Raw genomic sequence first — 21,410 nt, forward strand, 5'->3', positions numbered from 1 at the left:
CAAAACACACCCAGAAGTTCCCTCCCTCACTTTGAAAAATCCGGTTTCCTGATTGGTCCTCTGGTCAGGTGTTTGGTTCCCTTTGTTAACCCTTTACAGGTAAAAGAAACATTAACCCTTAGCTATCTGTTTATGACACCTCAGAACCCCAATATACGGTCTTCCACAAGGATAAGGTCCAGCTTCGCCCACTTCCCACATTCCTTCCGAATGTGGTCTCCGCCTTCCATATGGAACAGGACATTTTCCTTCCAGTACTCTGTCCCAAGCCCCATTCCTCCAACGAGGAACGTCGTCTTCACAAGCTCGATGTGTGTAGAATGCTGGCCTTCTATCTAGACTGGACCAAGCCGTTCCGGAAATCTGCGCAACTGTTTGTTGCCTCGGCCAAGCCTATGAAGGGGCAACCAATTTCTACCCAACAACTTTCTCGCTGGATCACCTCATGCATACACACGTTATGATCTGGCAGGGGTTCCCCCACCACCGATCGTCAGGGCACACTCAATGAGGGCTCAAGCCTCGTCTGCTACTTCTGTAGCCCACGTCCCTATCCAGGACGTTTGTAGTGCTGCCACGTGGTACTCTGTCCACGTTTTCTTCGCATTATGCGATCGTCTCCTGGCCTAGGGATGACGCCGGGTTCGGTAGGGTGGTACTGCATCCTGGAAACCCCTCAACTCCTACCCACTCCATCTGATAATAGCTTGGAGTCACCTACTGTGGAATACACATGAGCAATCACTTGAAGAAGAAAAGACAGTTACCTATTCCATAACTGGCTTTCTTTGAGATGTGTTGCTCAGGTGTATTCCACATCCCGCCCTCCTTCCCCTCTGTTGGAGTTGTCTGGCAAGAAGGAACCGAGGGTGGCAGGGAGTGCGCAGCTCCCTTTATAGTGTGATATAGAGGCACCACTCCAGGGGTCGCAGTGGTGCTTTCCCCATACGGGTACTGCTAAAGGAAAAACTTCCGACACCAGTGCACGTGACGAGCACGCACACCTACTGTGGAATATACCTGAGCAACACATCTCAAAGAACGCCAGTTATGGAACAGGTAACTGTCCTTTATTATCTCCTTCCCTAACCTGTGCCAAGTGGAACTTGGGGCAGGAATGTCATAACACCAGAGTATTATATTTCTGCAGCTCCCATTCCATGATGTGGATTCCCTTCTAAGGGGAGCTCCAGGAGTTTCTACTAACTGCAGAATCCCTGGCTGTGTAGTTCTATTGTCTCTTTGCTGTTAGTGAGTGGGACTTGAGGCAATGCTGGGAGCCCAGAATGCCATGCTTTGGTCTCCTGCTGATCTCTCAGGATCTGTTTGGAGCCACAGAAATATATGGAGCTCAAAAGCTAATCCTTTAGCCTCTTCTCTATTTGTGGGGAAACCCTGTGGAATGAGTGAGCGGAGATATACATGAGGGGAATTTCAAGCCCTCCCACCTTTAGACCTTGCTGTCTCTCTGGTCAATGGGAGTGCCTTAAAACATGTACATTACGTTTGGTTCTCTTCTTTGAGCTTTTATAGTGGTGGCGTATTGCTCTGTTTTCTTGGTTACAGCCAAGATCAATGGCTGAGCACTGAGGAGCTCACATGAAGGAGAGTCATTATGATCAGATTTTTCACCTGACAATGCATGCCCTTATTGTTGGTTAAGCTGCTGTTTATATGTTACAAAGTTGCTTTTTAAGGGCTGACTCTATGCCTCCACATATATGAGAAAACAAACTTCAGGAAATTCTACAGTCACTGATCCCACAGCAAATATAATCTGTCTGGGGATTGGTCCTGCTTTGAGCAGGGGGTTGGACTAAATGACCTCCTGAGGTCCCTTCCAACTCTAACGTTCTATGATTCTAATATATTTAATTTTTGCAGTATGTTAAATTACCACTCATTGTCTATTTTTCTGTGATTGCATAGACCCATAACATTTTGGGAAGGCACTTCAGACAATTGTTTTATTTGGAGAATATTACACTTTACTTTCTTGGGTCATTGTGTGCCTCCTACCTTATTGATGAATGTAACAAATCCTGAAAAATACAGACCTACTCCATCTAATTGCAAAGATGGTTCAGGTCGTGATCCTACAATGGAGCACAGCATGTGTACAGAGGGTATGCCTGTGTGCATCTCATTGCAGGATCAGAACATAAACTATAAGAAGACAAAAAGAAACAGGAAGGAGTCATTCTGAGGCAAATTAGGACTGAGACAATTTAAGTCCCCCTAGAAATTGGTGGAGAAAAACATTTCAAAGTTGCTCTAAGATATATTCATACTGTTTAATCTTTTTTATTAATTCAGTTTTTTTAAACCAGCTGTTAACTGAAATTATTTTGAAAAGCCTAATCTGTGTATATTTAACCTCCAACTGTTCCCACAATGGATCATTTAAGATGGCTCCAGTGGGGCTACCTGTTTGGCCAAGTGCTACATAATTAGAATAAGAGAGGAGATTCCTTCATTTATATGAGAGATTGTAATAATAACATACATTTGTTGTGAATTTTTTAATAAAAATATTTCATAAATGTTTATTGAGCATTCTAAGATTTTATAAAAACAGTTATTTTCCTTCATGAAATGACATTAAAATGTTGATATAAAAATGTATTGGATTTCTGGTTATAAATAAATCAGATCTGCTTTTCAATTATTATGTTAAATATCAAGTTCTCAGGGAGACTGTGAAGGTACAAAACTCTTACTTCCTCCTGTCTTTATACCATATCAGGCCATAGCATGATCATGTCATCGGGAGCTTTATGCACCAAAATTATGCAGTAGCACCAGCAGCAAGTGCTGTAGACACTGCAACTTTGGGGACTATAATAGTGGCAGCACTGGGGCACTGGTATTAACATATCAAGAAATTTCCTTCACACTGTGTCATGAAGCCAGCTGTTCCTGACGAATGTCAGAGGAAGCTTTTTGTAGGTGGGTGTAAAGAATAATCTGTCCATCTCTGCTACTAGGGGATCTCTTTACTTGTTAAAAGAAGGGTATTGTCTTTCTCCCTATTTAAAATCAGTAACACAGCAGGCTATATCTCACTCAGAGGGGATTACCAGCTTTTAGTTAGACTGGTAGTTAAATGTGCCTAATTAACAATTACTTTTAATAACATGCCTTTCAGACTTTGTTGTAGTATTAAATATGTATTTAAATATTAAATACACAGGGTGAAATCCTGGCCCCATTGAAGACAATTTTCAGAGTAGACAATAGGCTTCTCCCCCTTCTTCCCCCATAGTATGTGTACTCATATTTTAAGTAGGGATGACATACTTGTGAGTGTCATATGGAGAAAAACACTGGAAATACAATACAACATATGTTATCTAATATTCATGTGATACTAAAAGGAATATATAAAACTGTTAGTAAATAAACACTATGTATTAGTGAGTCAGTCATAGCACCATGACAAAAATCAAGTTTGGAATCCCTGTTGAACTAATGCTGAACAATTGGGCTAGTCCAAACGAACACATTTTTATTTCAAATTTGGATGAAAGACTGTTTTACCCATCATTTGGGGGTTTAAGCAAGGAGAGTTCCTCTAGGACAGACACACATAACAAATATTGGGGTAGACTCTATGCCATGTCCATTTTCTGCTGGGTGCCACAAAGTGTGAGGACTGCCAGGGAACTGGGTGTACATCCTTGAATCTCTGCTTCTGCTCTGGCACAAGTTAGAGCATCATGAGGGCTCAGGACTGCCAAGGTTGTCTGACACTTGCTAGTATGAGACTGTTTTCAGATGTTCATAATCTTGTCAAATTGTAACTGTTTCAGCTGAAACATATCATGCCAGGTGTCTGTCAGAATAATTTTTTTGTTGTTTTTTGGAAGGTTCCAGCAAAAATGGCTCATCCTTTCCCAAGAATGACAGTAGGGGAAAATATGTTGTTTTGCACCCATTAGAAAAATTCTTATAACCATTTCATTTACAACCTCTAGCATCACCATGCTGTGGAGTGGGGACTTGAAATTTGGCAAGTCGTGTCACCATGGTGTCAGGGATGGGCCTGTTGCAGTTCTGTGATAAAGAACACCTCAAATTTGGCTTACTTATAAGCATTTGAAATATCACATTTCACACATGCTCAGTACAGACTTAGAGTCTGGCTACTAAATTCTTGGAAGAGTCCATCTGTATTGAACATGCTCCACCCTGGAGCCAAGCAGGAGTTTCCCTGCAACTTCAGCTCTCTGAAACTGAGATCAGTAAGAATGTCTTTTCTGTGGCATCAATTCATTTCCCCTTCTACATTCCCCCTGGGCAGGGAAGAGTAATAAATAGCAAGATTCAGATGCAGAGGGAACAAGAATTAGACCTCTTCAGAGAGAGAGGTAAATCCTTGGTTGCGCTTCTGTAATGAAACATTGTCAACTGAAATTTGACTCAAGCTTTAGGTTTGGTTAAAATCAAAAACAAGTTGATACCATAAGTTCAACAGAAATGCTTCTATTATTAGTAGTATTTATTTCCTTTTTTCCCCCTCCTAAAAATGAATTAAAATTCTCCAGTGGCCTTTGCAGCCCAAACACTGGGGCATTGTATTAGGGCCTGAGAACTTGACAATATCTGAAGTTCAAAGAGGAAATCAAATGTGTATTTTAAACAGTGAATATAAAGAACCATTTGAACAGATTACCAGAGATGTGGTCAATTCTCCATCACTTGGAGTCTTTAAATCAAAACCAATGCCTTTAAAAATAAATGCTTTAGTTCCACTGGCAAGTTACATGGATTACTAGGTTAAGTTCTATGACCTCTTGTATTATGTAGGAGAGTATACTAGATCACAGTGGTCCCCTTCTGGCCTTAAATATTTATTATATAATATAAATGATATAGACTATTTTTGCCATTGACTTCAGTGAGATCAGTATTTCACCCTATGATTCTAGTATAGTGACTGGAAATTAACTATAAGGTAGACAGAATAATCTACTTTCATTGTCTCGTCTGAGAGTATACATCCAACATAATAAAGAAAACAAAATCAGATTTTTTTTCCAGTACTTGGGTGTTAACAGTGATGTACTGTTTACAAGCAAATATTTAAATATATTTTAAAAAACAATTGCTGATATGACAGTATCCCTTTTAGATTGATTTTAATTCACAAATAAGAAAAAGACCAAAGTTAATTATACAGATTATGCAAGTATTATTTATTGTTTAATAAATAAGTCAGTAATGTTATAAATAGGTTTCAATTTACATAATAATGTTATCAAAACTTACAAATGTATAAATAAATAATTTAAGACAAATAAATTATACTTGGGTGTTTGTTATGTTGAGAACATGTTGATATAATATAGCTTATTTTTTTTAGAAATGTAGAAATTTAACATTTTAGCTTAAAAGACACTGATAGTATTTTGCTCAAGACAACTCAGGTCATGAAAAATATTGCAGAATATTACTGTGCTTAATCCTTTAAAAGGTTTTGTAGAAATATTACTGTATTTTTAAATTCAGGTCCATATCCTGAAAGCCCTCTGTGTGTACAAGTTTCACAGTGAAAGTACTGCACACAGAGCTCTTGCAGTAAGTAGAACCTAATATATATTTTCTTCAGATACTTAAAATAGCTTTGATTCAATGTTTTATAGAAAGTGCTTCCAGGTTTGAGTGATTATGATGAGCTTCCAGGAGAATTCAAGTAGTTCAGCATCTTGGTTATGGTCACAGTGCGAATTGTGAAAGCATGGAGAACACTACATAACCTCATTCTCTCTTTGAAAGAGGCTGATCCTCTGTTTGCAGAGGGTTGCTCCATACTCGCACTGTTAATTTTCACAGCCTTAAAAAAGAAAGAAAAAAAAGTCGCTTGGTCAGACAATTTAACCATGTTCAGAGTAGCTTAAATTTTTAAATTTAAACTATTAAAAATAAAATGTTTTATGAAAAGGTAAACTAGGATAGTAATAATACCATTCATATAGTTAGGGCCCAAACCTGTATTTCTTATGCAGGCAAACATTCTTAATGATGTAAATAGTTTTTCCCCTGCCAAGGAATACAGGTTTGGGCCTTTAAAGGATAATCAGGAGGAGCTGTGGTTTACAAATAATTAAATCCAGTGCATTTGACAACTATTAGAATCTCCAGTGTATCTAGATATGCTATGTTAATAAAAAGTTAATTATTTTAAAATAAGGACAGGATTTCTACCAGCTATTAAATCTCTTAGTCTCTAAGGTGCCACCGGACTCCTTGTTTTTGTTAATAACCATGTTACATGTGTTCCCTATTTCCTATCAATACATATTAATTAATTATTTACCAAAATAAAGTCTTCTCTAACCCCCACCCCATTTCATGGTAGGGATGGGAGACTAAGTAAGATACCATTAAAAAGACAGAAAATTCACTACTAGCATGTTTCCTACATCACTGATAGGGAATCACTTTTTAAATACAGTAATATACAGTATCAAAGTAAGACCTCATTTATACAGAGATGAGAAACTTCCTTCAATTTTCAGAAAAAATCATAATCAAGATTTTAAATGATCAGATTCCAGAGTAACTTATTATTTGGGTAACTACAGAAAGGAACACATAGAACAGGACTCAATTTACGATAGAAATAATATAAAGTACTCTTTTAGGCAACTGAAAGGAAAACAGACCTGTATCATTTTGTCAATAGTAGCCAGCATCTTCTGGTTATTGAAATTCTTGAACTCTGCCTTGTAAGCCTTCAGGTCTTCATTGATACCTCGCAGGCACTCAGTCTGCAGAAGATACAAGGATTAAGAAATATTGGAGAGTGCTGTTAGATGCTTACAGACAAACAAAAAGCAAATGATTTGTTCTTTTGGGAGACTGGCAATTTACCTTATCAAAATCAGCTTTTTTCAGTTTCGGACAATTTTCAGTCTGAAAATTAAAGACACCAGGCATGAATGTGATCATTCTGTATCAATATGATAACTTACATGATGGTTCCATATAAAGGTAATGAAATTTGATTTTTATTTATTGCAATACCTTTGACTCTTCTGGCATACAAGCCTTAATTGTGTTGATTTTATTCTTAGTGATATCTTCAAGATCAACCTCTTCAAGGGTACATTTAAATCCTAGCGTGCCAAGCTCCTATGTAAACAAAGGGGACATTTATTGAATCATTGCACATAATGCTGCAGGGCATGTTTATAAGCAGAAATATACTGGACAGTAGATGATTTATGGCACTGAAGGTGCTTCAGCATCTTCTTTATATATCTTTATGCCTTTAACCAACAAGCAAATATCCAAGCTATGAAGCTAAAGTCAAAGGAAATTTTGCCATCATTTTCATTAGGAGCAAGGGTTGTAAATAGATTTATATTTTGTATGCGTTGCACTGGATTACATTGTCTCCATTATGTTAAGATTCTAAATCATTCTAAGAGGATGAATAAACACTCAGAACACTATATATCACAAACTTACAATTTAAAAAATGATTACTTTTTAAAAAAAGAGAAGGTCAAATAACAATCAAATGGACAAGTGGCACTGTCTTGTGGCCAACCATCAGTGACACTGTCTCATTGAGGTGATGGAACTATTTAGCTGCTTCTTCTCTCTCACCCTAAGGCAGTGCCTATGCCAGGGAATTTTAGAAATAGATTTCCCTTAGCATTACCACCAGTTCAACTGTACCAGTGAGAGATGGTAAAAAGAAAAGGAGACATATAACTAAAAGATATGGCAGAGCAAAGGATGCCTCCTGGACCAACCCATAACATTCTTAGAAAGAGATTATGCAAGAGGATATTTCATGCTGAGCTGTTTCTTTAACCAGCTGCCAACACACTACCTAATTGCCTAGTTGATGGAATGTTTGCGGCATGTTTTACAGAGATTAATGACTAAGAATTAACCAAACTGAACAAAGGTTGGAACAAAAATATGTCAAACAGGACAGATAAGGAAAACGTAAAAGCAAACACTAGCAGGACACAGATCAGAGAGAGATGCTCTGTGACAGAGGGCCACTCAGGCTGGAAGACAAAAAGTTTGAGGGAAGAAAGTTCTCATGAGAAAATGAAAGGTAATTTCTTTATTAATTGTAACTAAGCTTAAAATACCTATTTAGGTTAAGTTTTACTGATCATAATACTGGACATGTAATGCAGACCATCTCTTTGCCTTAAACTGATTCTATCTGTTCTTTAAAAAAAACAACCTCAGAATCTTAGGGTGTTGTGTGAAATCCCCAAATAAACCGTCACAGAAAAGTAAAAATAATGAAACCACCAAGAAGTATTGAAGGGAGGATGGCTGGAGTCAATCCCTGTATTGTGTTCTGCTTACCAACAATAATTTATACTACCATATCTATCATCCACAGATTTGTTCCAGTTGATTTAAGTCCTGCATCAGTGGAAGATAACAGGTCAAGCTTTATTTCAGGCAAAAATTAGAACAACAACAACCATAATAATAATAATAATAATAATAAAAAAGGATTGGATGCACAAATGAAAGTTAATTACGAAACAAGCAAGAAAAAGATTGTAAGGAAATGAAGGACAAATTATTACAGTTCTCTGGAAATACCAAATGATGAATATGGTTAAAAACAGGGACACAGAAATTTGATTAGCTGAAGCAAACAGAAGAGCCAGAGACATAAGGCTACACACAGGTTGGGAATGTGCACCACCTGGCTGCTTTAGAAAGCTGATGCCTCCTACCATAGAAATAAAACCTCCTACAGCTCCTTCTATCTGAATATCTCAAACACTCTTTTACACACATCGATAAACACCACATCCCTAGTAGGTAGGTAGGTATTTTTCCTATTTTAAAAATGAGACAACACAAAGACGAGTCTTTGATCCTTCTGTGCACTACATATCAAAAACTCCCAAGTCAGGGTCAGGGACATAATCCATATTCTAACATGCTTTTCTCTTTGTTGTGTAGATGGGACTCCTTAACCTAGCCACATCAGACAAATGTGCAATGGTAGAGTTAGATGTGTAGTATAAATGGTGCCCAAGCAATTTGCCCAAGTCATGGAGCACATCAAGCTACCAATAGAACCTACATTTCGTGAACTGCACCTACTCCTATCCCTTTTATCTAGGTTTTGGCTGTGCACCCACTCTGGGATATCTGAATCTTTAATACAAGTCCATTCTTCCTCCTCTGCGGCAAAACTGTGAATCTGGCAAAACAAATTTAGATACAGAGGCAAAGCTACACTTGCCTCCCCTCTGGAAAAAAACATTTCATACCAACTCCTGGTACCATTAGTTTGTATATTTGACACCTCTTCCACGTCTTCCTCTGGAGTTAGTCCCAGTAACTCTGATTTAACCCTTGCAGGTATTGTTTTACTGGGGTTTATTTAGCTATAAATATTGACGACAAACAGCTTTGCTTAAAGAGTGACACGTTTTTTAACACGTCACCAGAACTGATGGGAGGCGCGGAACACGAGGCAAAGCACGACAAACCTTCAGCTGGTGCAGCGCTTCCCTCGCGGCGGTTACCAGGGATTTGGAAACATTCAGGCAGTCATTCAGATTGGGCCAGGAGGAAGGCAGCGGCGAGGTCGCTGCCAAGTCGGCCAGGCTGAGGCAGAGGAGAGTCGCCAGGAGCCAGCCACCTGAAACAAACAAGCGCCGCGCGTTAGCCCGGGAACCAGCTGGGAACCACGGAACGCGGCTGCACGTGCACCCTCCGCCCGCGCCCCTTCCCAGACCCCGGCCAGGTGCAGAACGCACGAGGCCTCGGCGTGCGCCCCCCCAGGCTGGCGGGGTCCCTGCGCTGCGGGGCACTGGTCACTCACGGGGGCAGTCGGGGCCGGCGCGCTGCGCCATGTGGCCTCGCCGAGGTAGTGCTGGAGCGCTGCCGGGGTCGGCGGGCAGCCGCGGCTTTTATAGCGGGAGGCGCACCGTGGCCAGGACTTTCCCTTCTCTCTCTTTCTCTACATCAGCGGCTTGGTCAGAGCTGAAACCCTGTGAGGCGGCCGGCCGGCTCTCGGCTTCCCTCCGGGAGGCCGCGGCCCCCGGCTAGTCATCCCGAGAGAGCGCACGGGCCTAGCCCCGCGCCTTTCGTGGGCACGCAGGGAATCCCGAGAGGCGCGCGGGACTCCAGCGCCGCGCCGGGGGCGAGCTGGGGCCCCGGCACAGGAGAGGGGCCGACGGGGACTTTCCCATCCAGCCTCCCCCCGCCCGGCTTCCTTTGCCTGGGTGGGCTCCAGTCCTGTCCCCGGCACTGCTGTGCTGCCCTTGCCTGCGGCCACGGAATATTGTAGCCTCAAAAACAAGCTTGAGCTGAGTGAGCCACGTGCAGGCTCTAGTGAGCAAATCCCAGGCCTGGGAGTCAGCAGGTCACTGCCCAGCTCTGGGTAACCGTGGGTGAATTTCATCACTGCTCCCTGCCTCAGTTTCCCTAACTGAAAACGGGGGGTGATAATAGTTCCCTCTCCTCACACTGGTGCTAAGGGACTCAGTGCCTCTACCTTTATGAAGTGCTTTGAGATCCTTGCGGTAAAGGCGCTGTAGAAATCCAAAGGATTATTATAATATGTCTCTTTGATGAAACTTGATAATCTGACACTGCTTCCTCAGGTTGTGATGTGACATGCAGACACAGCCTCATGCACAAGGAATTTATCCTGCCAGCCTTGCAAGAGAATTAGTGTGACTGTTGCAACACATCAGTGAATAAAGTGTTGGTCCAGCACATACAGGTTAGTATGGTTTTCAGAAATATGTCTTGAAGTTAAATCAGGATTTTAATGAAGAAATGGAATCAGCAAGAGGCCTTCCTTTTCTTTGTTGCATTCCTCAAACAGCAAGACAAAAAGATGAGCTGAAGCTGAACATATTTTAACTCCCTGTAATACAGTGTATAGCATAGAATCTTCCTCCCTAGTTCTAAATAGCCTCTACTCTTTTGATATAACCACCTTGTAAACTTAAGCAATGGTGAAGCATTTCTGTCCCCCTTCCCCTTTTTTTTTTGTGCTGGCCAGCCCTGCATCCAGATGTTGGAGCATTTAGTGATACATACTTTTAAAAAAAAATCATTGAAATCTATTTTAGGGGTCGGATCAATGCCAGTCCCTGTAGGATCTGGAGAAAGCTGGTCTGGGGACCAAGCTGCTTGCATTATGGCATCACAGAGTGGAATCATGAATTTGTTCAAATGTCATTATGGTGCAGGATGATATCATTAGCATGTAAGGAACAAACAAGTATGATAAGCAAGCTTCCTATTGTTGTAGATAGAAAACATATTTAGGAATTAATGTATGTACAGTATTGGAATTCAGGAGATCTTGTTGCTATGTCCTGCTCTGCCGTTTACATGCTTTCAGGTCTTGGCAAGTCAGTTAATGTCATTGAGACTCAATTTCCTCATCTTTAAAATAGAGATAATACTTCCCTTCATCCTATGGGTGGTTTGACACTTAAAACATTGACCTTTGGAAAGCACTTTGAAATCCTTAAACTGGATCCTTTGTTTATACTCTCATTGCATTGTCTCATGTAATGGCCTTCAGTAATGGCTATCATATTAAAGGGGAAAAATAACAAACAAATTAGGAACTATTAAGGGTCACATTCCCACTGGCTGCAATTGGGAGAGCATCACTCCCTAAAACTATAATGGACTATATGCAGAGTATGATCATTACTGATATTTTTTCTAAAGTTTTAGTGTGTAGGAACTGGCAGCACCTGTCTTGTTTAATATTACATAGTTACAGAAATTGGAGGAGGAGGGCTCTAATATAACATATATAGAACAATTTTTTTAAAGACATCTAGTTCATAGCACGCTTTTGGGAATCTACACAAGCCGAATACTGATAATTAATTGCCAAATATAATGTGTAGGTCTAAAAAAGAAATTAAGCAAATTTATTCTCAAAAAGCAATCTAGAATTATTTATTTTGTATCTAAATGGAGCAAAAACAATTATATTCAATAGTTTTGGGGCACTGCTCTAACAATAGATCATGCAATGGAATCACTTTAGGTATGGGAACATCTTTTGTTTTAAAAAGTTCCAGGGGCAAGCAAATAAAATTCTCAGAGGTCCTTACAGTATTGTAACAGGCTCTGCAGAATTACTTAGAGAGTATTTTCTCAATTAAATTGCTTTGGGGTATGAAACTGGAAAAGCCTTGAGAGCTAGGCATTAGATGTTAGGCCTGAGGACATCTTTGCCTGGAAAGTTCCAGTTTGATGCTGAAATCCTGTTTAGTGCAATGATAAACTGTTTATTCTTAGTTTCATGTCTTAAGGTCCTAACATCCCATGTTGCAGGGCTTCAACCAGTCACCTGTAGGGGATTTTTTCCTCTGATATATTTTGTTTTTCTTTTCTTTCCTCAAGCAGTGATTTTCAGCCTTTAATTCGCAGACCCCTGGGGGTCTTCAGACAATGTCTAAGGGGTCTGGGAAAGGTGCTGTTACCACCTTTTTTCAGCCTATGGTCTGTGGACACCTGGCAGTCCTCAGACTGTTTCTAAGATTTCCAAAGGGGTCTGCATCTCCATTCAAAATTTTTTAGGGGTCCACAAATGAAAAGAAGTTGAAAACCAGTGCTGTGAAGCATCAGAGATGCCCATGGCTGGAGAGCACCTACTACAGATGGTGGGCTGGTGCACAGGGGATTAGCCAAGGGACCTTTTGTTCCCTGGATGCAGCAGAATGAGGCTGTGTGCCAACTTCACAAAAGCCACCACAAGGAAATCTGGACAGGATAGAGGTCTGAGCTATTCTCTACTGCCTTTGTACAGTCATTTATACCTGTGTAAAGTGAGAGTGTAAAATGATACCAAACCAGAATATATGGTTTTACACCTATTTTACACAGGTGCAAATGGGTACAAGGTACAAGCTATAAGGCAGTGAAGGATGTGGCCCCTGATTTCCATGGACCCCTGAGTAGTGGTTGTGTGGGGATTATAGCCCCTATCACAACCCAGATGTTGGAATAATGTCAGTGTAAAGATTGCAGAGATGTTTTGTGCTCTGCTTTCAGATTGAGGAATGTATTCCAATCCCCTCCAGCCTCTAAGTAGTTCTCTTCACAACACCCATTTACTTGGGTTTGTAGAGAAGAAACTGGGTTTGTAATGAATTTTACCCCAGCCAGTGGAGATATGAAGAATAGCCAAGAACTAGTGGCTGCTTTTTCAAAAGAACAGTGAACCCCCCACAACAATTCATTAAGTGGTAAGACAAAAGCAGGCACCACAGCAGGCAGGTACACAGAAGTCTACAGCTTGACGACCAGTTGGAGTTTCAACACTAGTCTTCTCACTTTCTTTGCACTTACCCACAATTCATGGCTGCAGCTTGGTATAATTTTTCATTTAAAAAAATTAATGTAAGAAGAATAAAGATATCCAGTTAAAATGTACAGACACCAATCTTTTTCTTTTTTTCAATTTTGTTTTTATTACCAAAAGCTCTGTAAACTTACAGTGATATGGTGTCATGGCCCATGATAAAGCACATCTGGAAACTGCTTTTATAGCTTGTATGCTCACATAACGTTTTAATATTAGATTATATTGTATATGTGTTGCACTACCAATATGTAGGTTAGAATTATAGCTTTATCATCTCTCGGGTTTGAAGAATTTTTGGTCCAATCTTGTCTTCGATGATGTCAATGGGAGTTTTGTTATTGACTTCAGTGGGAGCAGAATGAATCAAGAGTTTTAGATTGAATTTTCAGGTTCATATTATTTTAATTGACATCTAATTTCCCATAATATGTTTGTGGTAAGTTTAGAGACTAGCGTTGCTACAATACAAATACTGTATAATTTTCCAGTTTGACTGTGTATTTTCCACTTTTTGGCTAGTCATTAAGATTGTGGGCTGTGGTTTTAACATAGTTAGGAGACTTTTTCTCACATAGAAGTGAAACAGGTTTTGGAAATATGAATGAGTGTGAAAAACATTTATTAGGCTTTCCAGGTCCTCTGCATGGTGATATTAAGTTATAATGTTGTTTTCAGTAATAGTGCATGAGATTTCTCATTAAATTGAGCTGTGCCAATCACCCTGGCAGATAATGTAGACGAATGGTTCTCAAACTCTTTTTTCCATGGACCGCTTGAAAATTGCTGAGAGCCTTGGCAGACCATTTAATATTCTTTCCAAATGTTGTTTGTGCTGTTAGCTAACTATTGTAAAGCGCTTTGGATAAAAGTGCTATATAAAAAAACCTAAATAATAATTAACATGTTTTTTTTCTACAAATAAAAACACGCAGTTCATATTTTAATATCAGTAGGCTCTCCCTCACAAGTAGCCACTGAGCTGGGCTAGGAAGGATGGTTCTCTTCCTGGCAGCCACAGCCCTGGAGCTAGAGAAAGTCGCCTCTTTCTCTGGCTGCCGCAGCCCTGCACGTCCCAATTTTCCCCTACCCTCTCTTCTCACCCCACTTTCCCCCACCTAACTCCTATTTCCCCCACCTCACCCCACTGCCCCCTCTCACCTACCCCTTATTCGCCCCAAGGCCACCACCTCACCTTACATGTGCATCTTCTCCAGGGTTCTAGCACCTAATTAATGGAGCCACGCCTGTGCGGCTCCCCTAATTAGGTAGATGGCCCTTCATTGTCTCATGTGCGGCCGCCCAGGTGTGCGCTTTAGAAGGAACTATCTGCGGACCACTTGAATGGAGCACATGGACCACTGTTTGAGAACCTCTGGTGTAGACAATAACTGCTTGCTTATGGCATTCCTTTGCCACACTTCTTGTATATGTAATTCCTCAACAAAAAATAATATGTTTCACTTGACTGAAAAGAACAGTATTTTGCTCAATTACATATAGAGGTCTGGTCTTCTCAGGTTCTATGTACATAACCACCATTAATGTCAATGGGAGCTTTGCACAAAACACTTAGGTCTCGATTATACCACAGAGATCTGTGCATGGAAGGGACACTCTGTATGTGATCTTCTCCCTCCCACATGGAAAGGAGGCTGAGCTTCCTTTTTGTCAGCCTCAGGTCCCACAGGGATTTTCCCTGCAGGAAAATCAGGCTCTTAGCCATTCTGACATGAAGGAAAGCAGTACTAAATAGGAACACGCAACATAGAAGTTCCAGTCCTCTCAGCTGTTCTTTCTGTGTTAGGATGGTAATATTCAGTGGATTATTTTTAGTTAAAATGTTATTTATAATACACAACAAAATGTAAACATAGAGCAATGGACTTTGTACATTAACATGAATTATACATAAAGGAATGACAAATAAAATAAAACTCCAAGGCACTGCCCTAACTGACAACAGCCTGACCCAGGCTGCCGCACAGCTCAATATTACCAAAGCACAGGTCATGTTTAGCCAATACCCTTCCTGCCTGAGTATGGAAAAGGCTACATATGCCAGTCCTATGCTGCTCCTGCACCGGGGGTGTTCCCCATGAGGCCATTGTGGTCCTTTTAATTGCACGAAAGAGCTGGAACCTGGCCCAGAGGGATTAGGTAATTTGCCGAAGGTCACACAGGAAGTCTGTGGCAGAGACAGATCTTCTGAGTCCCAGTCCAAGGCCTCAACTGTGAGACCATCCTTCCTCTCTAAGATAATTTTGTTTTGGGTATTGCAGTATAAGATTAAATGCTGGGGGTTACTGGTGAAATAAAATGCAATATATTGAAAGTGCAAGTTCTTATACAGGGGAAAAAAGGACTTAATAGAATGATGGTCTGGCTGCCAAAGACCGTTTAGTAGTAACCCCCCATAACCCAAGCTTGACCCCAGATGTACAGTACCTTCCCTCTCAACCTGTGTATATTTCATTTCAAACATTTACTTTAATAAAATTTTTAAATCTAGAAAAGAAGCCCACGTGGCATGATCAATGCAACTATCCTTGCAGTGATTATTATACACACTTTTCTCAGTGCTTACTAAAATATCCAATATCTATGCAAAAGTCTCCTGACGCTTGAGCTAGGCGTTGAAGGCTACGCTCTCCATATGATAGCATATGCCAGTGTTTTCTCAACCAACCTGAGTGAGAAGCGTGTGTCTGGCACAATTCTAGTGCTGAGTGAGCAGCTAATATAATTCTCTCCGCCAGCAAAAGAAACCTTTTATGTTGGATCTGCCGAAGAAGACTGGCTACAACAGCCTAGACCAGGGGTAGACAACCTATGGCATGCGTGCCGCCTGATTTTCAGTGGCACGCACGCTGCCCAGGTCCCGGCCACCAGTACTCGGGGCTCTGCATTTTAATTTAATTTTAAATGAAGCTTCTTATGCATTTTAAAAACCTTGTTTACTTTACATACAACAATAGTTTAGTTATATATTATAGACTTATAGAAAGAGACCTAAAACATTAAAATGTATATTACTGGCAGATGAAACCTTAAATTAGAGTGAATAAATGAAGACTCGGCACACCACTTCTGAAAGGTTGCTGACCCCTGTCCTAGACACTGGTCATGGAGATTTTCCTTATAAACACTCCAAATTTCCTGTTATGCAACCTGCTCTCCAGCAGGCTTAAGATGTGTTGCTACTGCAGTTGTGTAGCTAATGGAATGTATATGACTTATACATAAGTTTGTAAAGAGTCTTCACTTGTTGCACACTTACGTCTTAAAAGAGTATCATTTTCTTTCCTAGCAAGGCATCTATGTAAAATTCCTCCCCAACCCAGCATGTAGTTACATTTTTTAAAAAAACACTTGAGATTTTTGGTAAAATTGAATATATCTTGCAAGTTAATACATGTCTCCTAAAATTCCCGAGAGGATTTTTTCTATTAATTCAATAACGATCTACAAAAATATTTTTAGTATTTCTTAGAGAATAACATCATTGAAGGTATTGATACATTTGCAATTACAAAGGGCTGTAGCAACCTTTTTCTTAAATAACTATTAGAAAGAAATGTCCCATATACATGAATCCTGTAATGAATCTATCTTTCAGATGAAACATGAAACTGAGATCCTAACCACTTGTGGGTGTTAACAATCCCTGGGCATTTTTAATAAGAATAGGGACATTAACTCCAAAGTCCTATCAAAATTCCAATGTTGGTAGTTACATTCTGTCTATCCAAATTCCCTCTGCAGTATAATACCCTAAAGATAGTTTCTGGTAGATATGATGGGTCACATTCTGAGCTGGTGTAAAGCACCGTAACTCCGTTAGTTATGCCAATTTACATCCATTGCAAATCTGGCCTGATATTTTTCTTCTCATCCTGTCCTAATTTGTGCTGTTTTGCTGTTCTGTGTTAAGTGGCTGCCACATTAATCCCAGAGCTGGCTGAATTTCAGTGGGGATGCTTACCTGGAATTTATCAGTTTATAAAGAACTTGGAGACAATGAAGAATGAAAAGTGATGTTATTATTATTAAATAAATTCTGGATTAGTTTATGTGCTTGTTGAAGAAAAGTGCAATATACAATATTAAGAGTTTGTACAAGTTCTATATATATATATGATACAGTATAAAGTACGTATATATGTGTAATATATACATATATTGTACTTAATTACTATAATAAATCTATTACAATGTTATATTTTTAAAAAGCCAATATGCAGATCTAAACATTCTAAATGAACTAGGAACCAGAATAATATTTTCCTTTATAGGTCCTGGCAATCAGGCTCGTATGGTCTAACTGATCTTTTTATTCTAAACAACCATTTACTCTATTTTTCACTTCTACATTTAGCTACCATAATTGCATCTTACAGCTTCTTGTGTAGTAGAAAACAGTGCTTGGCTGGCTTCGAATGTACTATCTTGATAATTCATGAATCAGCCAGCAAAGGGAGCTGAAGAGCAGTGCAGTGCATATCCTGCACTGGAAATGCATTTTTGCTACTTTCTTGGTCTCCATTTTTTGTACAAGCAGTTATCTCTTTTAGCAGAACAGTCTGTATTGCCTGGTTTGCTTATGTTAAGTGTGGTCTAATAGCTAGAGCAGCATAGTCAGAGGTCAGGCTTCTGGGTTCTATTCCTAGTTCTGCCAGCAGTTTGTGGTGTGATCTTGGAGAATCACTTAGCCTCTTTATGCCTCGGTTTAGCCATAGGTAAAATGGGAATAATTATACTTCCTTTGGCTGTGCTGTGAGTTTGCTTAGTGAATGGCTATAAACATTTTTGCAATCCTCATATTACACTGGTCTACAATTTTTGAGAAGTCGTCTGCTTCAGAGATAAAATGTGGTATTTATTATGTATTTTGATGTGCTGAATTCAAATATGACAATTAAAACAACTGATTGGCTACTGTTTCTAAGATATTTAAGTTTTTACATTTTATGTCTATGTATATTGTGTAGATAGTAGAGTTTTAATCATAAATTGTAAACCTAGGTCTTTTCATGTGTTTATGGTTGCTTTACATGATAATATTTCACCTGTCCTGTTTATGTAACACTTTAAAAATCAGCAAAAGGGTTATATAAATAAAATTTATTATGAAACAAAAGGCAAAAAACTATTATGTACATAGTTTAGTCCTATTCAGTGTCTACTCGGCGCTTCTTGGCTTGTCTCTTGTATTCATTAAATGGAGCATCTCTTGTCACTGTCCAGCAATAGTCTGCAAGCATTGATGGGCTCCATTTGCCCTGATAGCGTTTCTCCATTGTTGCAATGTCCTGGTGAAATCGCTCGCCGTGCTCGTCGCTCACTGCTCCGCAGTTCGGTGGAAAAAAATCTAGATGAGAGTGCAAAAAATGTATCTTTAGTGACATGTTGCAACCAAGGCTTTTGTATGCCTTGAGGAGGTTTTCCACCAACAACCTGTAGTTGTCTGCCTTGTTGTTTCCGAGAAAATTTATTGCCACTAACTGGAAGGCTTTCCATGCCGTCTTTTCCTTGCCACGCAGTGCATGGTCAAATGCATCATCTCGAAGAAGTTCACGAATCTGAGGACCAACAAAGACACCTTCCTTTATCTTAGCTTCACTTAACCTTGGAAATTTTCCACGGAGGTACTTGAAAGCTGCTTGTGTTTTGTCAATGGCCTTGACAAAGTTCTTCATCAGACCCAGCTTGATGTGTAAGGGTGGTAACAAAATCTTCCTTGATTCAACAAGTGGTGGATGCTGAACACTTTTCCTCCCAGGCTCCAATGACTGTTGGAGTGGCCAATCTCTCTTTATGTAGTGGGAATCTCTTGCACGACTATCCCATTCGCAGAGAAAACAGCAGTACTTTGTGTATCCAGTCTGCAGACCAAGCAAGAGAGCAACAACCTTCAAATCGCCACAAAGCTGCCACTGATGTTGGTCATAGTTTATGCACCTCAAAAGTTGTTTCATGTTGTCATAGGTTTCCTTCATATGGACTGCATGACCAACTGGAATTGATGGCAAAACATTGCCATTATGCAGCAAAACAGCTTTAAGACTCGTCTTCGATGAACCAATGAACAGTCTCCACTCATCTGGATCGTGAACGATGTTGAGGGCTGCCATCACACCATCGATGTTGTTGCAGGCTACAAGATCACCTTCCATGAAGAAGAATGGGACAAGATCCTTTTGACGGTCACGGAACATGGAAACCCTAACATCACCTGCCAGGAGATTCCACTGCTGTAGTCTGGAGCCCAACAGCTAGACTAGAGCCAATCAACAATTTTAAGCATCATTTTCATTCTCAGTGACCCAGAATTAGTAAAGTTTGACTACATTTATTTCAGAAGCATTTTGGCTGTAGAGCAGTGTTATTAATGTATTATGTTTTATTTTGATTTATTAATAATATATTATTTTTATTACAGTAACACCCAAAAAAGGAAAAACACCATCCTAGTTTCAAGAGCTTAAAATCTAAAATCACATATATTGAATATATACTAGATATGTCTTGGCCACAAGTGGTCATTTCATCAGGCAAAAGAAAGTCTGTGAAGCCAGATTGATGGCCACAAATATTCTCATGAGTTAAGACCCCAAATGTAGATACCCATATTTTAGAGGGTTCAATACATTTTTAAAGAAAGATACAGTGTTAATAGGATGTAAGGTGTGATCATTCTGTGTTCAGCACATAGATATTAAGCTGTAACAATCCAGTGATCAAAGCAGACAGGACCAAATTCTGCTCTTGATTACACTGGTGTCAATAAAGCAATACTTTCAAGCATTGAAAAAGAAACAAAAATATTATTAAAAAAACCCCATGTATAAGAAACCAAAAAAAAAAGGCATAAGTTTAGTTTTGAGGGCTGGATTTGTAAATGATTAGAAAAAGGACCTTCCTTACCCACACTGTTCTAAAAAGTTAGGCAGTTCCTGGAAATGTATTATGACATAACACAAATATGGTGCTAAGGGGTATGATTATTGCCTGTCAGTTTATGAATAGGAATCAGTTTAATTCTCAGGTTTGCATCCCAGTAGATCAGTGTTTCTCAAATGCAACCACAGTGGTCACACAGGAACACCAGTACCTTTTTGTTGGGGCCATGTAAGCCTCCAAAGCAAGGGCAGAGATTGGGAAGTAGTGGAGGGGCAAAGCAACGGTGCCTCCTGCAGTGCCCAGCTGTTGCTCTTGAATAACTGTTACCAAGTGTAGCGAGATGTGTCACCTTGGTGTTTGTGCTGGTAGTGCCAACAGAGATCACACCCTGAACTGTGTAGACTCCTCGGGGGCTCCAGGCAGCACCTCTACAGACACGTGGGGCTGGTGTGTGCGGTGCTGGAGGTGGCTCTTGTCAATGCAGCATTCAGTCACTGGGGCAGTCCCCTGGGCAGCTCCCCCCGCTTCCACCTGGCAGGGGCATAGAGAGCCTGGGACTCTGCAGGCAGCTGATGAGTCCCCGACCCACCTTCCCCAGGCTCTCGCTGAAGGGCTGTGGGAGGCAGGGACAGAGAGATGGGTTTGTCAGAATGGCCAACAGCAAGAGTGCGTGACCGCACTTTGAGGCCACCCAAAAATTTGTTGTGAGAACCAAAGAACATCTTGTTTCTTTAGTTTTACCACAACAAGGGTGACTTATGATTTTCTCTCTTCCATTTCTCAGCAGAGGAGCACATTTTTCTTATTTGAGCTCCATATGGCTAGATCAGGGGTGGGCAAACTTTTTGGCCTGAGAACCGCATCGGGTTAATAAATTGTATGGAGGGCCGGTTAGGGGAGGAGGTCGTAGCCCAACCCCCACCTCCTATCTTCTCGCCCCAGGACTCCTGCCCCATCCAACCCCTCCTCTCATTCCTGATGCCCCCCCGCCCCAAGACTCCTGTTCCATCCAACCACCCCTTCTTCTGTCCCCTGACTGTCCCTGGAACCCCTGCCCTGACTGCTTCCTGCTGCCCCATCCAACCCCTCGCCCCGACCACCCCCTGGATCCTGCCCCCATTCAACCCCCTGTTCTGCCCGGCCGCCCCGACCCTTA

At 40.5% G+C, this 21,410-nt stretch overlaps 1 protein-coding gene across 1 annotated transcript; it reads right to left on the reverse strand.

Moving 5' to 3' along the window:
- Positions 1-5,668: 5,668 nt before the first annotated feature.
- On the reverse strand, positions 5,669-9,860 carry IL12A (interleukin 12A). Its single transcript, XM_032764818.1, has 6 exons — positions 9,830-9,860; positions 9,495-9,646; positions 7,030-7,137; positions 6,877-6,918; positions 6,669-6,773; positions 5,669-5,836 (listed from the first exon to the last, which is right to left on the reverse strand). Exons 1-6 carry the CDS (start codon positions 9,858-9,860, stop codon positions 5,669-5,671), a joined length of 606 nt encoding a protein of 201 aa, XP_032620709.1.
- Positions 9,861-21,410: the final 11,550 nt, after the last annotated feature.

Source organism: Chelonoidis abingdonii, chromosome 8 (genome assembly GCF_003597395.2).
Source record: "Chelonoidis abingdonii isolate Lonesome George chromosome 8, CheloAbing_2.0, whole genome shotgun sequence".
In the NCBI taxonomy this organism is placed as follows: domain Eukaryota; kingdom Metazoa; phylum Chordata; order Testudines; family Testudinidae; genus Chelonoidis; species Chelonoidis abingdonii.

Bases quoted from the DNA above. Each gene is read 5' to 3' on its own strand.
- IL12A (XM_032764818.1), bottom strand. From the start codon at position 9,860: ATGGCGCAGCGCGCCGGCCCCGACTGCCCCC. The intron at 6,774-6,876 runs GTAAATTGCCAG...TATCTTCTGCAG, and splicing joins AAAAAGCTGATTTTGATAAG to ACTGAGTGCCTGCGAGGTAT. The intron at 5,837-6,668 runs GTCTGTTTTCCT...TTCTTTTTTAAG, and splicing joins CTATTGACAAAATGATACAG to GCTGTGAAAATTAACAGTGC.